At 36.2% G+C, this 25438-nt stretch overlaps 1 protein-coding gene across 4 annotated transcripts in view; it reads right to left on the bottom strand.

Moving 5' to 3' along the window:
* Window positions 1-3486: 3486 nt before the first annotated feature.
* TRPM7 (transient receptor potential cation channel subfamily M member 7) overlaps window positions 3487-25438 on the bottom strand; it is a 122566-nt gene continuing 100614 nt past the window's right edge. For 2 of the 4 annotated variants that reach the window (XM_011282861.4, XM_045059329.1), the window contains 10 exons: window positions 22715-22749; window positions 21610-21635; window positions 19274-19324; window positions 19126-19191; window positions 18270-18553; window positions 18043-18125; window positions 17674-17879; window positions 14096-14147; window positions 13868-13974; window positions 3487-4974 (listed from right to left, as the gene is read on the bottom strand). In XM_011282861.4, coding sequence (XP_011281163.3) covers window positions 4844-4974; window positions 13868-13974; window positions 14096-14147; window positions 17674-17879; window positions 18043-18125; window positions 18270-18553; window positions 19126-19191; window positions 19274-19324; window positions 21610-21635; window positions 22715-22749 — 1041 coding nt within the window. In that variant the 3' untranslated portion in view covers window positions 3487-4843. Of the gene's footprint in view, window positions 4975-13867; window positions 13975-14095; window positions 14148-17673; window positions 17880-18042; window positions 18126-18269; window positions 18554-19125; window positions 19192-19273; window positions 19325-19984; window positions 20421-21609; window positions 21636-22714; window positions 22750-25438 lie in introns of those variants that run through there. The other 2 variants (XM_019832437.3, XM_019832438.3) reach the window with 2 other exon arrangements.

Below are 25438 nucleotides of genomic sequence, written 5' to 3'. Positions count from 1 at the left end.
TTTTTTTTTTAACTGTGGTATTAGACTGAAGGACAGGACCACCATGTACAGTTTGGTGCTACAGCTTCAACTTGTGCTAAGACCCATCAATCATTTTGCCTCATCAGTAAAACTTTCAACACAGAGAAAAAGGCAAGTATTATCTTAGGATTATAGAATATATAGTATTATTTGACCTTGTGGGGCCCCTGAAAGTGCCCTATGTACATTCAGTGCCTGTGGTCCATTTCCAGAACCACTGACCTCATCAATAGATCCAGGTAATGACCATCAAAAAGACAACCAGAACTGTGTGTCCTCATGGAACTAGACACCACCACCAAGGACTCATTCTCATCAAACATCTAGACTCTGACCAAGCCTTTAACTAACCATTTAAGGCATATTCAAGAGAGAAACATGTAAAATGGCACCTAAGGGAAAGAATTAGCAAAATCTTGAATGTGGGAAACTTAACATTTTTTTAAAGATTTATTTTTGAGAGGGACAGTGCAAGTGGGGGAGGAGCAGAGAGAAAGGGAGGCATAGAATCTGAAGCAGCTCCAGGCTCCCAGCTGTGAGCACAGAGCCGAAGGTGGGGCTCAAACTCACAAACCGTGAAATCATGACCTGAGCTGAAGTCAGATGCTTAATGGACTAGAGCTACCCAGGTACTCCTGGAATACTTTTTAGAACAAATGATCAGATTCTTCAAAAAATGAATTGGGGGTGCCTGGGTGGCTCAGTTGGCTGGGCAACCAACTCTTAGTTTCAGCTCACCTGAAACATGATCTCGCAGTTCCTGAGTTTCAGCCCCACGGGGGGGGGGGGGGGGGGGGGGTGCTCTGTGCTGACAGTGTAGGGCCTGCTTTGGGATTCTCTTTCCTCCCCCCTCTCTGCCCCTCCCCTGCTAGTACACACAAACTCCTTCTCTCCCTCTCAAAATAAATAAATTGAAAAATGAACTGGTCTGTGGTGGTGGGGAGTGGTTGAAGCCTATATATATCAAGAGACTTTAAAGACAAGTCAAGATTAAATTATTTATACACTGCAGTTGTAAAGATAAATCAAACAACTGCAATGTATAAATAAATCTTACCTGGGTCCTGACTCAACCAAACCGTAAAAAAATTTTTTTGGAGAACATTTTCTGAAATTGAGAAACTTAATTTTTGAGGCGTGAAGATATCAGTTCTCACACTTTAGAAACATATACCAAGACATTTATAATTAAAATGAAAGAAAAGTTCCATGGATGCAGATTGCACAGAAATTCCAAGGAAAAGGGGCACCCGGTGGCTCAGTTGGTTGAGTGTCTGACTACGGTTCTATTGATCTCATAGCTTGTGAGTTCGAGCCCCACGTCCGGCTCTGTGCTGCCAGCTGAGCCTGCAGCCTGCTTTGGACTGTCTGCCTCTCTCTGCCCTCCCCCACTCACTCTGTCTCTCTCTCTCTCTAAAATAAACATTAAAAAAGTTTTTCAAAAAAAGAAATCCCAAGGAGGGGGGGGGGGGGGAACACCAGGGAGCTAAATGCAGAGTAGGGCAGCACACGAAAGCAAGCAGTTATTGTGGAGTGTGTAGCTTTTCTGAATAACCATGTCCTCTCCCTCCCTGCTCTCTGTTCGTTACCACTAAGGCAGAATCATGGACTCCAGTTAGAAATTCTGCTTTGAGGAATTTCCAGAGTGCAGAAGGAAAATATATTCCAGAGGTTCAAAACCATAGCTTGGGATTCTCCCTAAAAGGCTCACAGATTGTCTAATACTAGAAATATTCTGTGGTACACATACCTATTGAGCACCTATATTCTATACTACAAACTCCAACAAGGCACTAAGGGAAACACAAAAATAAATAAGACAGCTCGCAGTTGGTAACACAGACCAAGTTTTGAGAGCCACACATTGGTTGGGAGGTTTCACTCCAGTACATAATTACTGAACAATTAATTAAGCGCCAGTTGTGACTGATCTGAGGATCCAGGTTCCCCCAAAACAGGTACCTTTGTGAAATCTAGCTGGGAAACAATGAGAGCAGAAGGATCACAAAAATGCCCACACATGGATTCATCCTTTTCTGCAAATAATTACTTGATCTCTGAGTGATAAATGACTACTGGGTACACTTGCTTTGACTGTCTGCTTAAACACATAAGACTATATATATCACTGTGATCTATCTTCCTCAAGAGAAAGTTTGGTATTGTAGAAAAACATTTAAAAAATCATGTTTTGTTTTTTTTCAGTATACATATCACAAATTATGAACTATGCAAGGTGCTGGGTGATATAGTAGTGAAAAATCCTAAAGGTCCTTTCCTCTGTGAAATGTACAATCTAATGGGGTATATATCTATGAAACAACAGCCCAATTTAAGGCTGGGAAACAAGGGTAATTTTTATATCTTTCTTTACATTTTAAAATATTTACCTTACAATACAATGAACATGCATTACTTTAAAAATAATGAAGGCTCATAGATCCCCAGATAGATGAAGGCAAATTATCAGAGAACATCTATGTAAGACGTTTTAAGAAGTAATTTGGGGGACACCTGGGTGGCTCAGTTGGTTAAGCATCTGACTCCTGACTCTTGATTTCAGCTCAGGTCATGATCACAGTCCTGAGATCCGGCCTTGTGATGGACTCCGCTCCCTCTCCGTCTGCCCCTCCCCTGCTCATGTGAGCTCTCTCTCAAAAAAAAAAAAAAGTAATTTGGCAAAGAGATGAGCTCTGTTCTCAGCAGAATGACACTGAGAAGAAAATGCTAAAGAGATTATGCAAATGACACTTTCAGACCAGAGTAATAATGACAAAATTCAGTAATCTAAGGAAAGATCGTACTTCTTTGGAATGAGAAATGTGGTCTTCGGGTAAACTGTTACTTTCCAGAATTAACAACAAAAAAAAGTTATTGGATAGATTTAGTTTGGAAAAGCAACCAGGAACTGGTACAGAAATCAATCATCACTATGCTTAAAAGTCAACATAACACAGGGCTCAAGAGCATACTCAAAAGCCAGTTTCCCGGGTTTGAATCCTAGTGCTCCTACATTCTAATTATAAGAATCTTAGGAAAGTTACTTTATCCAATGCTTTTATTTTCTAATTGGTAAAACAAGATAATAACCTATATTTCATAAGATTGTTGTAAGGATTAAATGGGTGTAAGTACTTTATATATAAAGCAGTTAGAGTAATGCCTGGCATATATTAAGTGCTACATAAACACTGGTTACTATTAACATCTTATGAAAATAATCAACATAAAATTAAATTTCAAAAGATAACCCGTATCTCCATTTTCTGACATAACAAGAAACAGATTGAAAAAAGAGAGAGAGAGAGAGAGAGAGAGGAGGAAACCAAGACCACATTAAACAATACACAGGCCAGAAGATGAAAGGCGTACAAAATGGTTCATTTAAAAAAGCTGATACTCTGTAATTAAAAAAACACTCTGAAAACATAATTTTTCAGAATGATTGAACTCAGTAAACATCTGTAAACAAGAATAAATTTATTTAATTTCTTTTAAAGATTTAATGATATACAAAATGTATATAGTATAATATCTTTAATACACTTTGTCTTTCTTCCCCTCCCCCCCATTAATATTAAACACTATTTAAACAGCTCATCTCTTCTTGCCTTGTCTGTATCTATGAGATACACTACTGAATACAAGTAAGATTTACACTGCTCCTTCCTAAATAAAAATTAAAATTAGTACCTAGGAAACAAAGAGAAAAAAAGCGTAAAACTTTAGTCAGATGAAAGCTTTTCTTGTTGTTGAGTATTCAACAGTATCTGGGGCAGTTAAAGTACATTTTATTGGCATAAAGTTACATTGCAATCTCCCGACATCACATAATGATAATCCAACTCAATTTCTTAAATAAGTACCAGAAACAATACTCATGTTCAGGTGTTCCTACACAATTTTAAATAGAAGCAAGAATTTACGTTTACATTCTGATTTGGTGTACTGTCAATAAGATCTTTGGAGAAGTGTGTAGCTTCCAGGTTGTCACTACAGTTACAGATAGGAAAAAAGCACTTGAACTTTTTTTTACAAGGTAACTGCTCTTGAACAACAAGTTTCTCCTCTGATATATTTAGGTTAGACCAGTTTACCATGGCTTTCTTCTACTTAACAATGACTTGAAAAAACAATGTTAAAAAAAAAATAACACTAATACCTTTGCACAATTTGGGGTCTATTTAACAAAAAAAAATTGGCTCCATCTTTAAATATGGAGTCTAATCCTGATTCATAAAGTCCCTCTTTGAAAATAGTTTTCAGCTCAGGCTTCTTGTATCCCTATGGATCTAGAATAATAAATCATCTCCTTTTCCGTGGCCAACAAGCATCTAGTTGGGGACTAGTGACATCATCACTGAACACACTAAAACATACTGAGGAAGACGTCTGCCATTTAACCAAAAGGCTGGGTGATTTCTTCATTTCACTAGCTGAATGGCAGGAAACCAGCTGCCAATAAAATCTACACTGACACTTAACTTTGGTTAATGGTATTGCACCACATGAGAGAGGGTGTCACCCTCATCAGAACAAAGTCAAATGAAATCTTCTGCTAAAAGAGCCCTTTAAAAAGTTATAAATACTATTTTTCCTTTACCTTTAAAATTTAACAGCTGCCAGCTGTATCCTATAGGGAGCTCCTGACTGACTAGTTTAATCAGGTCAAAAGAATACCGACCTTTTAACAGTGCCAGAATCAGCATATTCATTTGCACACATTTTTCTCTATTACCAAACAATTTCCTCCTGAAGGAAAAATGACAAGGTAACATTTTTGTGAGGTGTAGGCAAAAAAACCCACAAGGATTCAGTAATATTATAACATCAGACGAATAGAATTAGTTGATTCTGATTCTTTGGTGGAATTTCCAGGCTGAAGAGTCAAATCTGAAGGTTCATCCTGAGGAAATATAATTTTATCAGGTGTATAGTCATTCCTCTTCAGATCTATATTCACACCCCCAACAAAAAAAGAAGAAAAAAGTCAGTATTTCTTAGAAATGAAAAGTTAAGAACATTTTCTAAATCAATTTTCCTCTAAATGTGCCACATCTATTTTCTAGGAGGTAGTTTTTAATTAAAAAGTCACAAAATATATACACATAAAAACGAAATCATTCATTCATTCAACATATAAGTATTCTGCTCTGACCAAGAGTCAATAACTCATGTAAGAGTGGAAACATAGCAATAAGCAAGGCAGACAGGTATGATTCCTGCTCTCATGGAACTTATATTCTTGTAGATGAAGAAAAATAAATAGAAAAATAACAGAATTATTATTAGTAACAAATGCTTTGAAGCAAACAGTCTGGTGAGAGCCAGACAAGAGATAGTATAAGCTGATTCTTTCATTAGACAAGGCTGGGCTGAAGAGGCACAGGAGGTACTATCTGAGTAAAGACCTCAATATTGAGAAATGACCTATCAAAGCTCTGAGCAGAGGGAAGTTTAACTGCAGACCGTAAAAAGGAAATGAACTTGGCACTTTTGAAGAATGGCAAGAAGACAGCATGGCTTGTATGTAGTGAATGAGGGGAAGACTAGTAGCAAATGGGGTCAAGCAACAGTTAAAGACCAAGGGTTATCAAAATATATCCAGTGAGCCAAATCTCACTTGCTGCCTGTTTTTGTAAATGGTTTTACTGGAACGCAGCTATGCTCATTTGTTTACAGATGTTCTGTGGCTATTTCCGCGCTACCATCGTACAGCCAGGTAGCTGAGACATAGGCCATATGGTCCACAAAGCCTAAAATATTTACTACCTTGTCTTTTACAGCAAAGTTTGTTGACCCCTGATTTATGGGATGCAAGCTATGGTAAGGAGTACAGATTACAATGAAAATCTGGGGGCGCCTGGGTGGCTCAGTCGGTTGAGCATCCGACTTTGGCTCAGGTCATGATCTCGCCGTCTGTGAGTTCGAGCCCTGCGTCGGGCTCTGTGCTGACAGCTCAGAGCCTGGAGCCTGCTTCGGATGCTGTGTCTCCCACTCTCTCTGCCCCTCCCCTGCTCATGCTCTGTCTCTCTCTCTCTGTCAAAAATAAATAAACATTAAAAAAAAATTAAAAAAAAGAAAATCTGTTGGAAGGTATTAAGCAGTATTAAGGAAGGAACATAATCAAATTTAAGTGTCTATTCTGACTGTCATGTGAAGTCTTGTTAGGGGCATTTGGCAAGAACACATGAAAGAAGTGGTGGCAACAAAGATTAAGAGAAATGGATAAATTCTAGGAAGATTTCAGAGCAGAGCAGACAGAGTTCAAAAGATTGGGAATGCAAGGTGAGAGAAAAAAAACCAATTAACTTTTAGGTTTTGGTCTAAGCAACTGAGTAAACACTGGTTTACTCAGGGTAAAGCTGAGCTGGAAATGATGGGTGGGAAATGAGAGTCAAGAGTTGTGGAATGGATATACTACCTATAAAGATACTTTAGGGTAACCCAGTAGAGATGCAAGAAACTGAATATAGAAACAGGAGCTCAGGAAAGACAATAAGTCTTCATTCAGTTAAACATGGTACTATCAGTATGCAGATTACATTTATAGCTATGGGATAGGATGAAATCATTTTGGGAATTATAGACAATAGTTGCAGAATTGGAAAACAATGCAGTAATACCAAGTTTAACTTAAAACTAACCATAGTCATGCACATATCCTTATGCTTTTATCTCCATATAAAATAGAGCTCAGAATATGAACTCTCAGCTGAGAATATGAACTGTTCATTCTGAGTGATAGCCTATATTCAACGATCCAAATACATATTTGCTATTGTATGAGTACATTTTGATAAATTTTAAATTTAAAAGACTGTGCCAGTGTGGCCTTAGGGAATGCAAATTAATTTGTAGTTGTATTGTACACCAAGAACAATGGAAAGAAACCCAATTATAATTCAAGTTCTGAAAATGTTAACTTATGGTATAACCATGGACAAATTATCTGACTTCTAAAATGTTCTGGAAAATGACAGATTTGGGTTGGAATGTTTTTAAGGTCTCTTCCAAGCTATGAAATCCTGACTATATTAGTAATTTAAAAATTAATTTAAAAAATAGATATACTACTTAAAATATTATTAGATCAAAAACCAAATAAACATTATATCTGGGCTACCTATTAATAAATTTACCACTGTTATGTTCTAGTTCTGGCTAAAATGGACTAAGGATATTCAACTCTATCTCTCCCACTGATTATAAGTAAAAACCCTTCACATAAGCATAAAGTCACTATCTCAGGATCCTGAAAAGTTAACAGCAGACATATTGAGGAAGGGGATGAAAACCTGAAGAATGGCCTAGCCTACATTGGTGGTGAGTTTCCTGGGTTTTTTTTCCCCTTCTCTTATTTTTCAAGCTTAGACTTACAGATAGCTGGCTTGATCTCAGAAATGTATAGTGAGCATGGAGAGAAAAAGCTCTAAGACTTTCTGACCAGATCAGGAAGGGGGACTCTGTGGGATGGAGAATGTTGAGGGGAATGCCCTCTTTTTGCTCCTCTGGCCCTTACCTACAAGTCCCAGTCATGAAGAGGCACTTTTGAGGTGGTGGCACCTGGGCAAGCACCTACAATTCCAAGAGAAAACCTTTTTCTGGGACTACAAGAACTAAAAATAGGTATCTTTAAGAGCCAAAAAAAATTTTTTCCCTCTTTCTAGCATCAGAAATGGACTCAGTTGAAGGAAATGTGTGACAGCATAGGGAAGCCACAATCCTGACTTTCCAGGCAAAGTACCTTATCTGTCCCCTGTACCCCCCACCCCTGTCCCGCTCCAACTGAAAAAAAAAAAAAAAAAAAAAAAAAAAAAAGGCCTTGAAAATCACAAAATATGGAATCATGGAAAGGAGGAAAATGGAGAGAGGGATACCCTAAATTTGTGTATGAAATCCCAAGTTCACCTTTGAGTGGCAAATATGTGAAAAGACAGCATAGGATGGGCTTTGAGGACTAAACTATGTGCTGACCTCCACTCAGTTTCCAGACTTGACCATGTTTGACACAGTGAGGCTGACCTAAGTAATACTGCAAAAGCTTTGAAAACTAAACTGACGTTGGAATCACAGCTATAAAAGGTAGACTAGGACTTGTAAATTGAGCTTAAATGAGCTGTCTACTAACACAAATAAACAAAAATCAACATTCTCTAGAGGATTTTTAGTAAGAATGAGAATCTCCTAGTCAAAATATCTAGGACACATTCTAAAATTACCAGATACAAAGAACTAGAAACATCTCAAAGAAAAAGACAAGTGATGCCAACCTTAAGATTATTCTGATGGAATGATAAAAGACTTTAAACCAGCTATTACAACCATATTCCATGAAGTGGTGCAAACAAACTTGAGATGAATGAAAAAAACAAGTTTTCAGCAGAGAAATAATCAGTATAAAAGAGCCAAAAGGAAGTTTATAGGACTGAAAAACATAACTGAAACAACAAATCCAGTGTGCGGGCTTAAAAGCAGAATGAAGAAATGAAGAGTAAGGGAAAAGTCTGTGAACTTGACAGAACAATAGAAGTTATTCAATCTAAACAACAGACAAAAAATAATTTTTAAGGGAATAACCAGAGACTCAAGTCCCTGAGAAACAATATAAACATGTCTAATATTCTTTTTTTTTTAATGTTTATTTATTTCTGAGACAGAGAGAGACAGAGCATGAGTGGGGGAGGGGCAGAGAGAGAGGGAGACACAGAATCAGAAGAAGGCTCCAGGCTCTGAGCTGTCAGCACAGAGCCCGACGTGGGGCTCCAACTTACAAACCGTGAGATCATGACCTGAGCCAAAGTCAGTTGCTCAACCGACTGAGCCACCCAGGTGCCCAAAAATGTCTAATATTCTTATTATGTGAGTCTCAAAAAGAGATGAAAAGAGATTGATGCAGAACAAATATTTGAAGAACAGCTAAAAACTTCCTCAATCTGATAAAAATCATAAATTTACAAATTCAAGAAGCTAAGCAAACCTGAACCAAGATAAACTCAGAAAAACCTACAACTAGACATCTCATAATCAAACTGCTGAAAATCCAAATTTTGAAACAACCTAGATTATAATGATACATCACATATAGGGAAGAACAATTCAAATGACTGTGAAATTTTCATCAGAGATAACAGAGGCCAGAAAACAGCAAACATTTTCTATGCCCTGAAAGAAGTATCAACCTAAAATTCTAGATCCAGTAAAAAATAGCCTTCAAGAATGAAGGCAAAATATACACATTCTTGATAAGAAGAACTAAGAGCAACCACTAAAAAAAATAAACATAAAGATAAAACAATACTAAAACAGAGTGGGGGGCGGAAAAAGAAGGCATTAATCAGAAAAGAGTACAACAGAAGATCTGTATCTAATCACATCAATAATTACGTAAAATGTAAAGGGTCTGAAACATTAGTTAAAAATGGAAATTGTTAAGTAAAAAAAAAAAAAAAACAAACCAACACAAAAAAACAAATTAAACCTATGACCCAACTATATGCTGTCTGCAAGCAGCCCACTTCAAATATAATTAACATATATATAAGGGGCTCCTGGGTGGCTCAGTCGGTTCAGCGTCTGACTTTGGCTCAGGTCATGATCTCATGGTTCACGGGTTAAGAGTTCCATGTTGGGCCGTGTGCTGACAGGTCAGTCTGGAGCCAGCTTTGGATTCTATATCTCCCTCTCTCTCTCTGCCCCTTCCCTGTTTGCATGGTCCTGCTAAAAAAGGAAGGAAGGAAGGAAGGAAGGAAGGAAGGAAGGAAGGAAGGAAGGAAGGAAGGAAGGAAGGAAGGAAGGAAAGAAAAAGAAAAAGAACAAGAAAGAAAAGAGAGAGAAAGAAAGAAAGAGAAAAGAAAGAAAGAAAGAAAGAAAGAAAGAAAGAAAGAAAGAAAGAAAGAAAGAAAAATTTATAGAAGTAAACTATAGAAGTAAAGGCCTCAAATCAATACTCCAAGTATTTCCCCCCCCAGGTTCATTTCTTATTATTATTTCTTTTTATTTTATTTTTTGTTTTTTTTAAAATTTACATCCAAATTAGTTAGCATATAGTGCAACAATGATTTCAGGAGTAGATTCCTTAGTGCCTCTTACCCATTTAGCCCATCCCCCCCTCCTACGACCCCTCCAGTAACCCTCAGTTTGTTCTCCATATTTATGAGTCTCTTCTGTTTTGTCCCCCTCCCTGTTTTTATATTATTTTTGTTTCCCTGGCCTTATGTTGATCTGTTTTGTCTCAAAGTCCTCATATGAGTGACATCATATGATTTTTGTCTTTCTCTAATTTCACTTAGCATAATACCCTTCAGTTCCATCCACATAGTTGCAAATGGCAAGATTTCATTCTTTTTGATTGCTGAGTAATACTCCATTATATATATATATATATACATATACATATATATATGTATATATATACATATACATATATATATACATACATATATATATACATATATACATACATATATACATATACATATATATATGTATATATATATATACATACACACACACCACATTTTCTTTATCCATTCATCCATCGATGGACATTTGGGGTCTTTCCATACTTTGGCTATTGTGGAGAGTGCTGTTATAAACATGGGGGTGCATGTGTCCCTTCGAAACAGCACACCTGTATCCCTTGGATAAATGCCTAGTAGTGCAATTGCTGGGTCTTAGGGTAGTTCTATTTTTAGTTTTTTGAGGAACCTCCATACTGTTTTCCAGAGTGGCTGCACCAGCTTGCATTCCCAAATAATCCAAGTTTTTACTTTAACAAAGAACAAATGACCCAAAACAAGCAGAAAGACAGAATAAAGAGAATAAATCAATGAAATTGAAAAGAAAGTAGAGTAAAACAATGCAAAGAAAAGCTGGTTCTCTCAAAGTATCAAAAGAACTAATAAACCTTAGCCAGAATGGTGAAGAAACAAAAAACAAATTATCATAAGAAAGGACTCACGAGATCCCAGACATTGAACAAATTAGTATATAAATAACCCTATGCCCATAAATTTGACAACTTAAGTAAAACAAACCAATTCCTTGAAAGACACAAACTACTAAAACTCAATTTAAAAAATGGATGACCCCTCTGGGGCGCCTGGGTGGCTCAGTCAGTTGAACGTCCGACTTCAGCTCGGGTCATGATCTTGCAATTCGTGAGTTTCAGCCCCACATCGGGCTCTGTGCTGACAGCTCAGAGCCTGGAGCCTGTTTCAAATTCTCTGTCTCCCTCTCTCTCTGCCCCTCCCATGGTCTCTGTCTCTCAAAAATGAATAAACATTAAATAAATAAATAATAAAAAAATGGATGACCCCAACAATCCTACATCAATTAACATATTAAACTGTTCCTTAAAAAACATCTGACAAAGAACTTCAGACTGAGAGAGTTTTACTTGACAATTCTATCAAACATTTAAAATGAGAAAAGTATCTGGGGTGCCTGGGTGGCGCAGTCAGTTAAGCGTCCGACTTCAGCCAGGTCACGATCGATCTCGCGGTCCGTGAGTTCGAGCCCCGCGTCAGGCTCTGGGCTGATGGCTCGGAGCCTGGAGCCTGTTTCCGATTCTGTGTCTCCCTCTCTCTCTGCCCCTCCCCCATTCATGCTCTGTCTCTCTCTGTCCCCAAAAAAATAAACGTTGAAAAAAAAAATTTTAAACGAGAAAATATCGATTCTATATAATTTCTTCCTCGAAAAAGAAGAGGTGTGAACATTTCTAACTTATTTTTAAGGTCAATATTACGGTGATACCAAAAGAAGAGAAAGACAGTACAAGGAAAAAAACCACAAACATAGACCAATATTCTTCATGAACACAGATGCAAAAAGCCTCAACAACATATGAATAAAGTGAGTCCAACAATACATAAAAAAAGGTAATATATCATGACAAAGTAGTCTGTCCTGAATGCATGACTGGTTCAACATTTCAAAAATCGAGGCAATACACTGTACTATTAACCTATTAAAGAAGAAAACACAAATGACCATATAAACACATGCAGACAAAATATCTGACAAAATTTAATACCCATTCAGGATAAACATTTTCAAGAAACAAGAAGTGAAGAAAATTTTCTCAACCTAATAAAGTATACCTAAAAAACTCTTACAAGCTAGCATCATGTTAATGGTGGAAGACCGAAGCCTTTCCCTTTAAGATCAGGAACAAAGCAGATTCTACTTTCACTATTCCTTTCACTATTCAACACTGTATGAGAATTCCTTGCCAGTGCAAAAAGTCAAGAAAAAAGAAATAAAAGGCATATAGGTTGAAAAGGAATATAACTGTCTCTACTAACTATACAGAAAATTCCAGTAAGTTTACAAAACAAAACAAGAACAATTCCTAGAATTACGTTAGTTTAGTTGTAGGATACAAGGTCAACAAAAAACAAAAACAAAACAAAAACCTCCAAACAATAACAACAAAACTCAAACCAAACAAAAAAATAAACAAAAATTAAAAAAAAAAACCCAAACCAAAGAAAAAACCCAAGGTCAATAAAGAAAGAAAAAAAACAAACACAAAAATTAATGGTCTTTCTGTACATTAACAATCAACAATTAAAAACTGTGGCATTGGGGCATCTGGGTGGCTCAGTCCATTGGGTGTCCGACTTGGGCTCAGGTCTTGCTGTTTGTGAGTTCGAGCTCTGCATCAGGCTCTGTGCTGACAGCTCAGAGCCTGGAGCCTGCTTCTGATTCTGTACCTTCCTCATAAATAAACATTAAAAAAAAAAAAAAGTAGCATTTACATGCTTACTATGTGCCTGGCACTGTTCTAGGTACTTCACAAATACTAATTCATTTAATTCTAAAAAACAAAACAAAACAAAAAACCTATCTCTATAATGTAGGTATTTTCTGGACCCATGCAACCTGGCTCCTAACTCCAACCTCTTAACTACTGAGTTATCTATCAGTCATAATGACAGGGACATTAAAAAATACAGCTCAAGGGTTAAGTCTCAGGCAGAGACTTTTTAAAAAAAATTTTAATGTTTATTTTTGAGAGAGAGAGAGAGAGAGAGAGAGAAAGAGAGAGAGAGACAGAGCATGAGCAGTGGAAGGGCAGAGAAAGAGAGGGAGACACAGAATCAGAAGCAGGCTCTAGGCTCCAAGCTGTCAGCACAGAGCCCAACGCAGGGCTCGAACTCACAAACTGCGAGATCGTGACCTGAGCCGAAGTTGGACGCTTAACAGCTCAACCGACTGAGCCACCCAGGCACCCCTCAGGAAGCTGTAATTTTTAAAAAGTTTCACAGGGAGGCTGATACACACCAAAGAATGAGAACTACTGGTTTGTGCTATAGCTTAGATTCAATAATAACTGGTAATTTTTCAAATGTATAAATGAAATTACAATCCTGAGAGAATATATCTGAAGTTCTTGTTCCTGCTTCATGGGAATACTCCTCCAACTCTTTGCCAGGCTAACTTTAAAGTCTATTTAACCTTCAGTTTTAGGCAATCTGTCAGTTCCTCAGGTAGCACTCCCTGACCTCTTACCTGCTTACCTGTTCTATTTCTTCTGTTTGGCATTAACAACAGTCCTACCTGTTAATCCTGTCAGTATCTAAGATTTGACTAAATTCCATTGAGGTCAGGGATCATGTTTGTCTGGTTCACAATTGTACTGTTAACATCTAGCACAATTCTTGGCAGCGAGCAGACACATAATAAATGCATTAAATTAACAAACTTTGTATTTTTAAAAGCAATTAAAGAAAACATAGATCCATTTATTAAATAATGTGTATTTATGCCCTCAGCTTTATGAAGAATTGTAGTAACCAAATGTGCTAACAATTTAAACGTTATACTAAGAAAGTGTTACCTGGAAGTTTAAGCTTTCTACAACAAGAATTACAGTGATGTTTTGCTCTAAAGTTTTTTATTGCATCTTCACCTAGATTTGCTGGGCCAAAAACCATATCACAGGATCTGTGGAATTGGTAGTTAAAAAAAGAAAAAAGAAAAAAGAAAAAAAAGACAGTTTATGCAAATAGAAATGTAGAATTTGAAATTATAAAAATATCTTCATGAAATTATTAAAACTTATTACCTCTTTTCTTCTGCTTTTATCACAGATGGATCAGTCAAATTTTCACCCACACCTTTATATGTATATATAAAAAAAGATAATTTATATTGTATAATTGATACAAACATTGACATTTGCATAATAAAAATAGTTATGAGAGATTTTATAGCATCAATTATTACACAATGTTAAATTTTTCAAGAGTATAGGTTTTCTCTCTTAGTATTTCATAACTTGTGACCTTAACACTGCACCTAGGACACACACAGCTCCCGCACCAGGAATAAAAGTTAATTGTCAGAGTTGGGAGATAGGCAGGTGGACTCCTGATGGCACTTCCTTTTGATGCAACAGGGACAAAGCTGGAAAACAAACAGTTTATGTAAACAGTTTACATGATCTCCCCCTTTTTCACCTTATTAGCAAAGAACATTTTGGAACACGAAGGCATAATTTATAGGCCATTTTTAAAGTGTTTCCCATTTTTAAAAATCATATACTACCACATTTATCTTCTTGAAAAATATTCAGGTTACATAAAGAATAAGATTGTGAACATCTTCCTTTACTTCCATTCCTCCCCAGAGGTACTAAAAGTGTAATTAAATATTTTCAGTCTTTCTTATCTATTTACTCATATAAAAGAATACCTATTGACCTACTACTCATCAGACTGTCAAAGATTAAGAATATTTAGTACTGGAGAGTCCGCAGAGAAATGGGAACTCATATACAGTGCTAAGTATGTGTTCCCATAACCTTTTGGAAAAATAACCCAGTGGCTGTTAAAATTGCACTCATCTCTTCTTACTAAGCCAATTCAGAAATCTACTTAATGGAAATGAAAGTAGCAATACATGAGTATATTTGTTGCAGCACCGTTTACAGTAGCAAAAAAAAAGAAAAAAAGGGGGGGGTAAATCATGCCACCCCTCCATACTATAGGTTATCACGCATGCATCTATTAAAAGCAGTAACTCAGATTTATCAGTAATGACCCAAAAGATGTCCATGATATATTGTTAGGTAGACAAAAACAAATCTCACACACACACTCACACTCACACACACACATACACGAGGCATCATCCCAGTTGGAGGAAAATCACAACACAAAATATTAAAAATAAGGAAAAAAAACCCTTCTATTTGTGTACAGTATTTGTCTTCACCAAAGTTAGAGAAATAATGAAATGGGAAAACTTTTTAATATATTTCCATATTGTTTGTTTGTGGTAATTGTGTAAAATATTTTTTTAATGTTTATTTTTGAAAGAGAGAATGCGAGTGAGCAGAGGATGGGTAGAGAGAGAAGGAGAAAGAATCCCAAGCAGGCTCTACACTATCCATGCAGAGCCCGTGGGGTTCAAACTCATGAACCATGAAATCATGACTTGAGCCAAAATCAAGAATCAGATGCTCAACCAACTGAGCCACCCAGGCGCCCCTTGTGTAAAACAGCTCTATGAAAAATGGCTCCAGGAACACATTAATGTAATAATGTAATGTAAAGAACATTAAAACTACTTTGTTTACTGAAAATAAGTCCCATCTTTTATTTTCATTTATTTAAAGTTTATTTTTGAGAAAGAGAGAGAGAGAGAGAGAGAGAGAGAGAGAGAGAGAGAGAGAGGGAGAGGGAGGGAGAGGGAGAGTCAGGTGCTAGCAGAGGAGGGACAGAGAGAGAGGGAGACTGAATCAGAAGCAGGCTCCAGGCTCTGAGCTGTCAGCACAGAGCCCGACGCGGGGCTCAAACTCAAAGACTGCGAGATCATGACCCGAGCCCAAGTTGGAGGCTTAACCAAATAAGCTACCTAGGTGCCCTTATTTTCATTTATTTATTTTTTTTAAATAAGCTCTATGTTCAACATGGGGCTTGAACTCACGACCATGAGATCAAGAGTTGCATGCCCTACTGACTGAGCCAGCCAGGCACCCTAACTCCCATCTTTTAAATTAGGAATTCAGATAAAATCTGTTTGGCTTTACTTCCTATGCATGTTTGAAGATAATTAAATGACACTATTTAAGAATATACTTAAAGATCTTTTTTTACTTAATTGGATTGACCTAATAATACATATCAGTTTTCACTTTATATACTATTAAATCATTTATGTAAAATGATGAACTACTGAAAAAAGGGTAGCTATTTTTACAGATTTTCTTTCAGCTTGATTCCATGCCATTTGCCTTTCAGCAAAATCCTTTATATCTGTGACTATATGTAACAAAAAAAGTCATCAAGTGATAAACATTCTAAATAACTGTTCTTATGTATAGATTTTGAAATCTGGTCTATGGTGACATTTGAAATTAAGGCTGCTCTTTCGGGAAAAAAATCATGGAAGTTATAATAAGAAAGTACAACTCAGGTAGAGCGGGCAACCTGCTCAGTTTTATTTTCCTCTGACCCTGCAGACAGACAATACTCTAAGCAAATGTGCCCTCTCCAAGCCACAATTTCCATTTTTTTCTTTTCCACATATGACAGATTCTGTCTACAAAAATGGTTATGATCAGTTTTTCCTTCCTTGTATAGATGCTACTCCACCCACCAAGTGCTGGAATCCATTCCCCACTTCTTGAACTGGGCTATCTTTATTATCTGCCTTGATCAGTAAAATGTGGAGGAGGAGATATGGGCCAGTTCTGGAACTAATGTTAAGAGTTTCTGCTTTTTCTCTGGAGGAAGCTAGCTGCTATGTAAAAATCTAACTACCTGAAACTACCATGTTATGACCAAGGTCACAGATAACTAGCCACATGGAGAGATCACTTGGTGGAGAACTGAGGGATTCAGATGTCAGTGAACAGAAACCTCAGACATTTGACTCTAGTCATGTTGTTCATGCTTATTCTCCAGCCATCTGAACCTTCTGAGAAGACAGCAGAGATAAGCCATCCCCACCATGTCCCATCCAAATTCCTGAACCAAAGAACTGGAAACAAATAAAATGGTAGTTTTAATCCCTAAATATTTAGATAGTTTAGTTCACAATAATAGATAACATAAACACCAAGAACAGGAACACATGCTACTGTTTCAAATAAACAGTATAGTTTTAAAAGACTAAAACTACATATACATCTAAGAATAGAATAGTGGATTGCATGTGTTTCTGCTCATCAAAAAAATATAAATATTATGTAAGTAATAATCAAGGAAGCAAGATCCCACTATTCAGGGCCCTGATGGCTATATGCTATGGCTGTTATTGACTTGCTTTTTTATTTTTTTTTTTCAACGTTTATTTATTTATTTTTTTTGGGACAGAGAGAGACAGAGCATGAACGGGGGAGGGGCAGAGAGAGAGGGAGACACAGAATCGGAAACAGGCTCCAGGCTCCGAGCCATCAGCCCAGAGCCTGACGCGGGGCTCGAATTCACGGACTGTGAGATCGTGACCTGGCTGAAGTCGGACGCTTAACCGACTGCGCCACCCAGGCGCCCCTTGACTTGCTTTTTTAATAGCTTTTACTAACCTGAGGTTTTTACCGATCTATAAGTTAGAAGATGACCGTATATCATTCAAAACACATGAACAGGTGAGAACCTACTGTACAATTTTACTTTAGCAATACTTTAATAAATTTACCTTGTAAATCAAGTACCAATAGCTCCCCTCTTGTATATTCATATGTCCAGTGGCTAAAGGCCAGCATGATTTCTTCCAGTGTATTAGTTGGTATAATCTCATCACCATTATTATTGTTGTATTTTCTAAATTCTCCAGTCATACATTCTTCCACAGCAAACCACTGTCCTGCTGAATGGCAATACAGCAGGAAAACTTCAAGGAACCTTATGAAAAACAGTTATAGATATTACTAGTAGTTTTGTTAATAAAATTCTAATTGAGCTTTTAAATGGGTAAATAATTAAATATTCAGCATTAATAACGAAGGTCGAAAGACAATGGTATCCAGATAAAACTGCAAGATCTCAGAAAAATTTCAAGATTTACCTTGGAGAATATGGTATGGATTTGGGTTTCATTTGGTTGAAGGCAAACGTGAGCTTTTGTGCTGCTCTCTGTTGCTGAATTTCCTACAGAACAACAACAAAAAAATACACCAAAAAAATCTCCTTGCTGAACACTGAAACTAAGAGGTTTTTTGGTTTAACATACATTAGAAGACAAAACATGAACTCCAAATAATGTTCTACTGTTATGCATTCACTAGCACTTACTCTGAGACAGAGATGCAGAACTGTATCTTCCTTATAAATACTTGACCATGTGTTGACCACCTCAGGAAGAAAAGATTTGATAATATAAAGATGACCTGATTTGAGGATATCATGTTCTGACCAGGTACACTGTACTTTGACAGCTCTCCGTAAACCTCCTCCCATCTCCTCTTTACTTAAAAACTCTATTTTGGCACAGAGGCCAAGCTGTGACCAAGAAGACATGCTGTTATTCAGTATACTGGGTGAACTCTCTTCCAAGCGATACACTGTGACAGGCTCACCTGCAAGATGAATGGACACAATTTGAGGTCAAATTATGACCCTTTAAAATGACAAAGTAGAATAAAAATTGGCAGGTATCTTGTTAAGATTAAGTAAGAAACAGAAAATGTACTGGACAAAGTTGTAATTTTATAAAGGAAGTTTAAGGGCAACAAATGCTCAGAAATCAAGAATCTACTAATAATTCTAAATTTATGTATATTAGTAGTAATAAACATTTTTGAAATTATGATCATTTTCAAGAAAAACTTTAAGAAAGCAACTGTTCCACAAAATTTGTGGTGTCAATTTATCTATGCTTTCTATACTAAACAATGGGTTAAGATCCTTTCTTAATTAGAATACACTATTACTTCTGGATATGATGGAAATACAGAAATCTAATATTTCTGATCACTCCTTCTTCTATTTAAACTATACCTGACTCTTGCTAATTAAAATTTATATGAAATTGACACTTCTCAACGTGACCCTTCCTTCTATTACCACCCATGTTCTACATCACAGCTAAAAATCACACTATTAATAAAAGGTTTATTTTCTCCTTCGTTTCTTTACTATTTGGATTTACCTCTTGGAGGCACAGGTGTAAATGGAATGCTCTGGGATAATCTCATCAAATTATTTCTTTCCACAGCTGCACAAAAATGAAAGAAAAATAATGAAATCCTTTCTAAAAGCTCAAAATATTGTTAGATTTTGTTTTTAATAGTACTGACCTGAGTAATAGTAATTTGTATCCATAACTGGTTTAAATGGAGAAGCGAGACCTAAAATGGCAAATAAACAAATGAAACCCTTTTAAAAGTACTAATGTGGTATAAAAATTTTTGCTCATTCTCATACAATCATCCTAAGTTCCCCTCATAGAAGCTCTCTTCACTGAACAGAAAAAATAAATAGTAAAATACACTCATCATGTGCTTGCTCTATTATCCTTTTTCATTGTGCCAGATTAGTCCTAACTGTGCACTCAGATACCTGGAAGGGAAAAAGCACGTGACATTTCACACTCTCCTGTCATAAGCTGCGCTTTTCCCACACCCTCCACCCCCACTCAAAAAGGAAAAGATCTTTTAGTTTAGGAGCTGGAGCTTGTAACCAAGTAGCCATTTTAGTGGGCTGACCATAAGAAGATGAACTTCTGGAATGTGAAACATACCCAAAAGCCCTTCCTCCATATTTAAATGTATTTGAGAATTTGACTTTTTAACTGTAATGAGAAGACTGGAGAATCAATTGAATTTGCCATGTGTTAAGTTTACAGAATATTAATGAAAAAGATCTTACTGTCTTGAGAAGAAGAAAATCAGTCAATAGTTTTAATACTATGTAGGAAATATAAAATATACACATTATATATATATTATAGGACTATATATACACATGTATATATGATGTATATATGTATGTATATATGTATATATGATGTATATATACATCATAGGGCTATAGAGGAGGGGTACTAAATGTCTTCTGCTTGCAGAAAGGTTGAAGGATGTCTCAGAGAAAGAGAAGGGGAAAAAGAATAGTCTGGAAGACAGTGGTGTGGTCAGGGCAACATTTTCAGACACGGAACTGTTAAAGCACATGCTACACTTGAGAAACTGCAAGTTGTTTAGTATGAACAGAAACAGCAGTTTTCAAAACTAATTTTATACACATAAATATATATCACGTATAATAGATATAAATAAATTTATAATAAACATATATCAGAATCACCTGTGGGGCTTTTTCACTGTGCACCTACCCAGATCTCACTTCAAAAAATTCTGTAGGTGTGTGTCAGCGTAAAGTGATTCTCCGTAAGTACTTGGACATGTAACCAGGACTGCAAACTAACGAGCAAGAGTACAGGCACGCCTGTAGGAGGTAAAGCTACAGAATCAGGGAATACCAAATAGTTAGGAGCCAAATATGCCATGCTAAGAAAGGACACGATTTTACCCAATGACAGTGAGGAAAATGTAAAGCAGAGGAGGATCAGTTTGGTGGAAGAATAGAAGACAGACTAGAAGGGAGATTAAGTGGCACAACTCTAAAAACCTACGGGACAGTAACAACTAAATGTGAACACATACATACCCATACCCTACCACCTACAAATTCCAGTCCTAAGTACATGCCCAATAAAAAACAAATACATATGTTTACCAAACAACATGAACAAGACTACTCATAATGGCACTCATGGTTCATAATAATCATACAATGGAAGCTACTGAAATGCCTATCAAATAACAGAATGGATACATTCAATAGATTCATATAAGGAAATACTATATAGTAATGAGAATGTGCAAACTACCACTATACACAAAAATATTGATGAATCTTATAAACATATGTTAGGAGGAAAAAGCCAGACACAAAGTACATACTTTATGATTCCATTTATATATTCCATAAACAAACAGAGACAAAACTATACATGTGTTATTCAGGGGCAGAGATTAAAACACAAGGACACGAGGAGCTGGGATACTGGCAATATTCTGTTTTGTGACCTGGGTGCTGATTACAGGGGCATAGTTGCTTAGGGAGAATTCACTGAGAGGCTTATCTCTACCTTTTTTGTATGCATGTTATATATACTTCAATAAAAGGTTTAAAAACTGATGAAGTGTGAACTGAAAGCAGCAGAATAATGTATAGTGGAAGATGGAGTCTTAATATTTAAGAAGTAAATGCAACAGGACTTTGTGAGTGCAAGGTCAAGGGGGTCAAGAATAACTCCTTCTCAGATTTTACCTAGTAGACTGAAAGAGTATCATTCACTAAAACAGGGTATACAAGGGAAAGAGCAGACTAGGTCACAGGGACGAAGGGGGGGTAGGGTGACAGTAAAGATATATCATTCACATGGTGAGTTCATGTATATGTGAAACTACTATATCGAAGAGAAACTAGCTGAACAAAGAACTTTTTACCACCTTGGCTCTTTCAAACACGAAGTCTGAAGTTTCTTAGCTAGAATAATGTGGTATTTGCTATAACATAACATCATATATAATCCTCATTTTTTTGCATTAAATCTACCATATGGACTCACCATTTAACGTTCCTTCTTCAGATGGCCTAAAGAAAACACCAAAAAATACAAGTTGTGACACAATCTTTGTTTTGGCTACCATACACTTTGTAAAATTATGATTATTTAATATAATGTGATTAAAGTAATTCTGAGATCCAGATTCACTTTTGTTTGAATATATGCCATTTCCCTTAAAGCCAATGCCAAATTCATATATGGATATAAATATATGTTTAATCTGTACTAAAAATCTCTTTCCAGCTCTTACCTTCTACCTAATATAAATATTTTATTATAGGAAGTATTTTGACCCTAGCATCATCCCTTTGCTGTTGATAAACTACTCTTTTCTCAGCACCCAAAAAGTGCTGACCAACTCCACCTTTCTGGGTACTTCTTTGGCTCAACATTCTGTAAGACAAGGTTCTCTTGTTAGCTGAGTTAACATCAAGTACCTATTCTGTATTTACATCCTATGGTTTTGGTTATAAAACACAGTATACTCTGAAGAGATCTGATTACAGTTTGATCTTCCAAGTGCCATACAAGGCCCAGAGCACCCAAAGAACTTGAACACTGCATACCCATGTGGTACCTGGTTTATTTTCTTCTCTATATATTCACATATATTTCTGATGCACAGAAAGCAATAGGGGAAACACTGTGGTTCCTTCTCAAATAGTCCATATCAGAAAGTAACTCTCCCATGCTGTGCTGACTGCTCAGAGCTCAGAGCCTGGAGCCTGTTTCCGATTCTCTTCCTGTGTCTCCCTCTCTTCTGCAACACCCACCCCCGCCCCCCCCCCCCACTCAATTTCTGTCTTTCTTTCCTTCAAAAATAAACAAACATAAAAAAAAAAAGATGACTTTTTCTTTTGTAAACGTCCTCTGGAATCCTAAAATATAGTAATCATAGCATCGCCATAATGATAGTATAACTATATAAAATTGTCTCATAATAAATGAGTTCCTCCAGTCTCTTCTATGTAAAGACAAGAGATGTTAAAATAAATAATCATCACTCACAGATAAAAGAGTGTTTTAAAAGATGGTACAAAGAACAGAAAAAAACCCCAATAACTATGATACTTTTCAGGTTAACGATGAGAAAAGGCTTACTTACATTTCTCTGTTTGATGGTCTATCTTGTAACCAATCCTTTAGTCAAAAACAAACACAAACAAAAATTAAAGAAAAAAATCTCTCTAGAAGAAGCATAACTGTTTAACCCTGTTTTGTTTCCCTATAGTCTGAAAAATTAATGTGAAGTCCTTATTTTATACAACTGAACTAAAAAAATAATAAATGGATATAATTACCATAAGACCATTCCACAAGGTAGAATAAAGAATTTCATGAGTGTTATTTCCTACAACATAATTACACTCTGGCTAGTTTCTTTACTTCTGATGACAACTTTATATTCTTATACATTTGTTTCTATGACTCTAAATAGTATGTGCTCATTGAAAAAGAAAAACACAACGAAGTAGAAAAAGTAAAATTAAAATCATGCATACTGTAAACAAATCACTAAAAACATATAAGCATATCTCATTGAAGTCTTTTTCTGTATACGTGCATATTGTTTTTATTCTGTATTTTTTCCATTTAATTATAACTCTATAATTATATTCTCATCCAGTTTAGTAATTCTCTGTTTGGTTGTGCCTAATCTATGTTATTATAACCCCCACTGAGTTATTTTTTATCCTAGATTTTTATCTAATTTTTCAGGACTTACTGAGTAGTATCTTATCTTTTTTTCATATTTTTAATACCTTCTCTTTTATGGTTTTAGTCACCTTAATCATATTATTTTATAACTTGTAACCAGTAATTCTACTATCTCAAGTTGGTAGAGGTTTATTAATACTGTTTGTGTAACTTGAATCCCAGAAGTTCTGTAATTTCGCATTGTCAGGTCATCTTCAATGGAACTTACTTTGTGGCAAAATTGTGCAGGGTGTGTCCTTCCAAAAAGGAGGAATTGTTACTGTGAAACTGTGTTCACTAACCCCCTTTCCTCACTGAAATAATTTTTTTAATAACATGACTTTCCATAATATAATCTACCTCCTTATAGCAGAATGTAAATAAAATGTTCTTGATGATCCAGGATAATTATGAATACTGATTTCTATACTTGACTATAAAGGACCAATTTTTCTACTTTCTCCCAAGTTATTTATCTTGATGCCAGAGTATGCTTTTAAAGAGTATTTGTGGGGAACCTGGGTGGCTCAGTTGGTTAAGTGTCCGACTTCGACTCAGGTCATGATCTCACAGTTTGTGAGTTTGAGCCTTGCATCAGGCTCTGTGCTGATAGCTCGGAGCCTGAAGCCTTCTTCAGATTCTGTATCTTCCTCTCTCTCTGCCCCTCCCCAACTCATGTTCTATCTCTCTCTCAATAATAAATAAACTTTAAAAAAAAATTTAAAGAGTATTTGTAAAATCAAATACTACCTCAGTTGGCTGGGAATGACTACATACAACCAGTTTCAATACAAACAGAGATTCCTACCTTTCTTTTGAATAAATTTTTCTGTAAAATTTCCTAACTATTATGCAAATAGTAATCTCTCTGACATTGGCCACAGCAACACTTTTTTTAGATGCATCTTCTGAGACAAGGGAAATAAAAGCAAAAATAAACTACTGGGACCACATCAGAAAGTTTCTGCACAGTGAAGGAAACAATCAACAAAACTAAAAGGCAACCTATAGGATAGAAGAATATGTTTGCAAAAAACATATCTGATAAAGGGTTAGCATCCAAAATATATAAAGAACTTATACAACTCAATACCCAAACAACAAATAATCCAGTTAAAAGATGGGCAAAAGACATAAACAGATTTCTCCAAAGAAGACATCCAGATGGCAAACAGACACATGAAAAGAGGCTCAACATCACTCATCAGGGAAATACAAATCAAACTTACAATGACATAGCACCTCACATCTATAAGAATGGTCAAAATCAAAAACCGAAGAAACAACCAGTGCTGGTGAAGATGTAGAGAAAAAAGAACACTCTTCCACCACTGGTGGGAATGCAAACTGGTATAGCCACTGTGGAAAACAGTTTGGAGGTTCCTCAAAAAGTTAAAAACAGAACTACCCTATGATGCAGTAATTGCACTACTGGGTATCTACCCAAAAATACAAAAACACTAACTCAAAGGAATACATGCACTCCTGTGTTTATTGCAGCATTATTTGTAACAGCCAAACAGTGGAAGGAGCTCAAGTGTCTAGTGATAGATGAATGCATGAAGAAGATGAGGTATAAATATAAATATAAATATAAATATAAATATACCACGGAATATTATTTAGCAATAAAAAAGAACAAAACTGCCACTCTGGAAAACAGTATGGAGGTTCCTCAAAAAATTAAAAATAGAACTACCCTACAATCCAGCAATTGCACTATTAGGTATTTATCCAAGGGATACAGGTGTGCTGTTTCAAAGGGGCACGCGCATCCCAATGTTTATGGCAGCACTATCAACAATAGCCAAAGTATGGAAAGAGCCCAAATGTCCATCAATGGAGGAATGGATAAAGAAGATGTTTTATACACACACACACACACACACACACACACACACACACACATACATACACACACACAATGGAGTACTCAGCAATCAAAAAGAATGAAATCTTGCCATTTGCAACTACGTGGATGGAACTGGAGGGTATTATGCTAAGTGAAATTAGTCAGAGAAAGACACATATCTTATGACTTCATGCATATGAGGAATTTAAGACACAGAACAGATGAACACAAGGAAAGGGAAGCAAAAATAATATAAAAACAAGGAGGGGAAGAAAACAT

Source organism: Felis catus, chromosome B3, assembly GCF_018350175.1.
Source record: "Felis catus isolate Fca126 chromosome B3, F.catus_Fca126_mat1.0, whole genome shotgun sequence".
In the NCBI taxonomy this organism is placed as follows: Eukaryota; Metazoa; Chordata; class Mammalia; order Carnivora; family Felidae; genus Felis; species Felis catus.
This window is presented reverse-complemented; position numbering and strand designations above follow the sequence as displayed.